We start from the raw sequence: 3,694 nt of genomic DNA on the forward strand, positions 1-3,694 counted from the left end.
GCCCCCGCAGTGTCCCCAGGCACGTGGCTCCCCTCCTCGCTCGTCGCTTTCTCTTCAAACACTTGGCGGAAGGCGACTTTCACGGAGCCTTGGAACCGGCGCTGCCGGCAGCTCCCCACTAGGAAGTAAATGATGGGGTTGATGCTGCTGTTCAGCGATGCCAGCAGGTAAAACATTTGAAATACAAATGGGCTCATAATAGGATTAAGAAAAAACACCACACTGAGAGGAAACCCAAAGATGAACAGGAAGATCGCACTGAGCAGGACAGCAACATAGAGTTTCCCTGGGTATCGTCTTTGTGAGCCACATTGGAGTTTGATGAACAGTGAAAGGTTGCAAAGGAATGGGAATAAAGAGAAAATGAGAACATTCACAGTGCTTAAACCTTGTACTAGTTGTTGACAGTTCATTTTCAAATTGCAAATAATCAAAGCCAAAGAAACAAGAAATCCAGCGAGAGCCCAGAGCACCCCACACATAATGCCTGACAAGTGCTTTGGGCGGTGACACCGGTACCAGATTGGGAACAAAACAGACAGGCACCTCTCCATGCTCATTGCTGTCAGGAGATACATGGTGGCAAAATACCAAAACAGAAATAGACACATCAAGATATGTCTGGTCAAAAGATATTGAAATGAGAAAATACAACAGACTGTTGAAATAATGCGTAATATACATTCAACAAGAAGGAACAGGAGCAGGGAGAAGTCAGCGATGGCCAGGTTCAGGACGTAGACAGTGAAGGGACTCTTCTTCATGTGGAAGCCCAGGAACCACATGACTATCCCATTCCCCACAAGTCCACACAGGCAAATACCAATAAAGACACCTGAAATTATGAACGTACTATAATCTTCTAGTATGCACGGAGATTCATTAACTGCCTGAGAGTCTGCATATCCAGAAGTCATGTAGTTCAGAGAGAGGTCTGTTGTGTTGGTCTCCTCCATGGCAAATGGGTGGCCACCTTCTCCCTTTCCCACCACCTCCTAGGAAAGGCGAGGAAGGAGAAGGAAATGAGGGGCATCGGTGTTCCCAGCATTTGCCATCTTTCCCCACGGCCCCATGCCAGCCCCAGGCTGCACCAGGAAGGACCCCATCCCCTGTCATGCCCAGGACAGGTTCCCACCCCTCCAGCCCTGTCCCTGGCCAGGAGGCATCTCCACCTGCCCGTCTCTGGCCTCCTACCTCCTGGTGCTCCTGGGAACAGTGCTGCCGCAGGAGCTCCAGCACACGAGGCCTCCAGGCTTGCCAGGAGAAAGAGGGTAGTGATGGCTGCTGTGGCCACCCTGCTCTGCTTTGGCCTTGTCCCTCATGCCTGAGGAGCAGACCTTTGCCCAGAGATCACGTCCCGTGGTCAGGAGACTCCCCTCACAATCTCATCATATCGGTGACAGCTTCCCCTCACATGTCCCATGGATGGCGATCTTGTCAGTAGGAGTTGGCCACGTCATCTCCCTTCCTCTCCTCCTGCCGTCCTCCAGCTTTGTCCCACCATGAGAGGGGCTTCTGGCTTTTGCCGTGTGTACCTGGTGGTCCAAGACTTCTCCCTGCTCTCCCTGGGGGCACTTTGCCCTCATACAGAGGCTTCGCCATAATGTGTGGCAAAACCTGGAACGTACTGCAAGTAACTTAGCTATAGCCCCAAAACCATAGGAGACAACACCCACAGAGCCAAGGGCAAGCAAGATCTTCTGCTTGGAGGTGAAGGAAGAGAGAGGAGCACCGTGCCGATAAGGGACAATGATGGCTGGACAGTTCACATACAAAGTGGGAGGTGTGTGAAGGGTGTATTGTCCCAGAGCAGGAAACTTTGGGCACAGTTTTGCAGAGTAACGTGCTCTCCTGCTACTTTCCAGCAGCACCACTTGACTGCATGGGGAAAGCTCTGTCTGTCAACACAGGAGAGTACATAAATCATTCCCAGGGACGGAGAATGGCAGAAAGGTGAGAGCGAGAGAGACGAGCCAGGGACCCTCAACAGTGCGAAATCACTGATGTGCAGATGTGCAACAGAATGAGGGCTTTGCTCAGTGCCCCTAATGACATGTAAACTGGTGCTCGAAGACTTCTCCCAGCTTTCTTCTGGGAGACATTGCCATCAGATGGAGGCGTTGCTTTAATGTGTCAAAGCACGGAACATAATACTTGTGAGAAATTTGATGCTACAAAGCCATTAGAAGAAATCAATAAAGGGAAATGTTTTTCACAGTGGAGGTGAAGAAAGAAAAACACATGCTCTTGTGGTAGGACAATGATGAGCTGATTTTTATAGGCCCAAAACTGTGGAAAAGGGGAATAAAGGGACTTAATCTCACAAAGCATGACTGAAACAACATAGCATACTAAACTGTCCATGTGAGACATTCAGATTCTCTCTTCCAGTGTCCTGAAGGCCTTATTTGCCCTGATCCCACCCATTCATCCCCTGCCCATGGGACCAGGGGCTCCAGTTAGGGTCAGGCCTGAGCAACAATGCTTTACCTGAGCTATGCAGGAGTTGAACCTGTCTGAAGACCTGTCTCCATCCCCCTCTCATGGATGGACCTTGAGCCTACGCTCTAGCCTTGTTTCAAGTCTATCTCTGGCCCCAACTCCTGCAGCTCCAGGCTGGACCCCCTGGAGAGACTGTGGACCTTGTTCATTACCATGTATTCACCACATGAAATCAAAGGATGTCTTTGGAGGACATTAGTCTTGGGGATGACAAGCATAGGCAATAACTCCCAAGAAGAGGTATTCAAAAGATGGAAAACACATGAAAGAGGGCGAGAAAATAAGCAATGAAAATGCCAGTCCCTGTGATGTTAAAGGATGAGATTGTGCGACAGGAACCACTTGTAGATAAAAGCACATTTGCAGCACTATGTACCCCACATAATGTAATCTCAGAGGAGACACATGCATGCCAGGGATGTGATTAGAGGCAGTGGGCAAAGCCCTCGTGCTGTTCCGTATCTGAATACTGGTGATTTCTCACGGCAAGTTGAGACAAGGCCAGTGCTCTGCGTCATTGGCTGCTGTTGAGGGGACTCTGCTGGCATCCCAGGTGCAGGGAGCGGGTGTATGATGAGGCCTGGGGGGGCAGAGGAAGGGACGGGCATGACCAGGAGTGGTTCTGCACCTGGGGAATGATGGGAAGGAGAAGGAGCGTTAAGGCCATGGGACTGTCAGGGACTTCGAGGAGTTTATTCTGGTTCAATCCTGTTGTTGATGGTCCCATGCTCATCTCACTCATTCTCATCTTTCTGCTTTCCTCTTGCCCTGCCAAATCTTTTCCACACCATCCCCTTGGTGAGGCAGGCTGTAAGGATAGCCAAGGAACAGAAGAGAGCTAGAGGAAGTCTTCCACCACCAGCTTCGCACAGCAAAACCCAGGAGACCCTTGCATGGCAAGCTGAAGCTGGAGGACGGAGGTGTAGAGATCCTGACCAGAAGACCATTATGAATCATGGAGTTAGTGATCCACAAAACACTCAACCTGAGTAGTTCCAGGCCTGTGCTGTGCCATGCTGCGCTGTGCTGTGCCGTGCATCTCGCTTGGCCATGGGATAAACCTGGTTGTTGGATGATAAAGGAGGAGCCTGCAAGCAGCTCCCACTGGGTGCTGGTGATTACACCACCTGCATGTCCTTGCATTTATCTAAGACTGCTGCAACGGTTCTCATGTGAACATCCTTTTTGTTTG

General features: G+C 50.4%; 1 protein-coding gene across 1 annotated transcript in view; it reads right to left on the reverse strand.

Annotated features, from left to right (window-relative positions):
- The window catches only part of LOC104074112 (mas-related G-protein coupled receptor member H-like), a 5,474-nt gene extending 4,518 nt beyond the window's left edge, over nucleotides 1–956 (reverse strand). Inside the window, exon 1 of the mRNA XM_009574126.1 lies at nucleotides 24–956. Within this exon, the coding sequence (XP_009572421.1) occupies nucleotides 24–956 (933 nt within the window). The remainder of the gene's footprint in view (nucleotides 1–23) is intronic.
- Nucleotides 957–3,694: the final 2,738 nt, after the last annotated feature.

This window comes from Fulmarus glacialis, unplaced genomic scaffold (assembly GCF_000690835.1).
Source record: "Fulmarus glacialis isolate BGI_N327 unplaced genomic scaffold, ASM69083v1 scaffold1133, whole genome shotgun sequence".
Lineage (NCBI taxonomy): Eukaryota > Metazoa > Chordata > Aves > Procellariiformes > Procellariidae > Fulmarus > Fulmarus glacialis.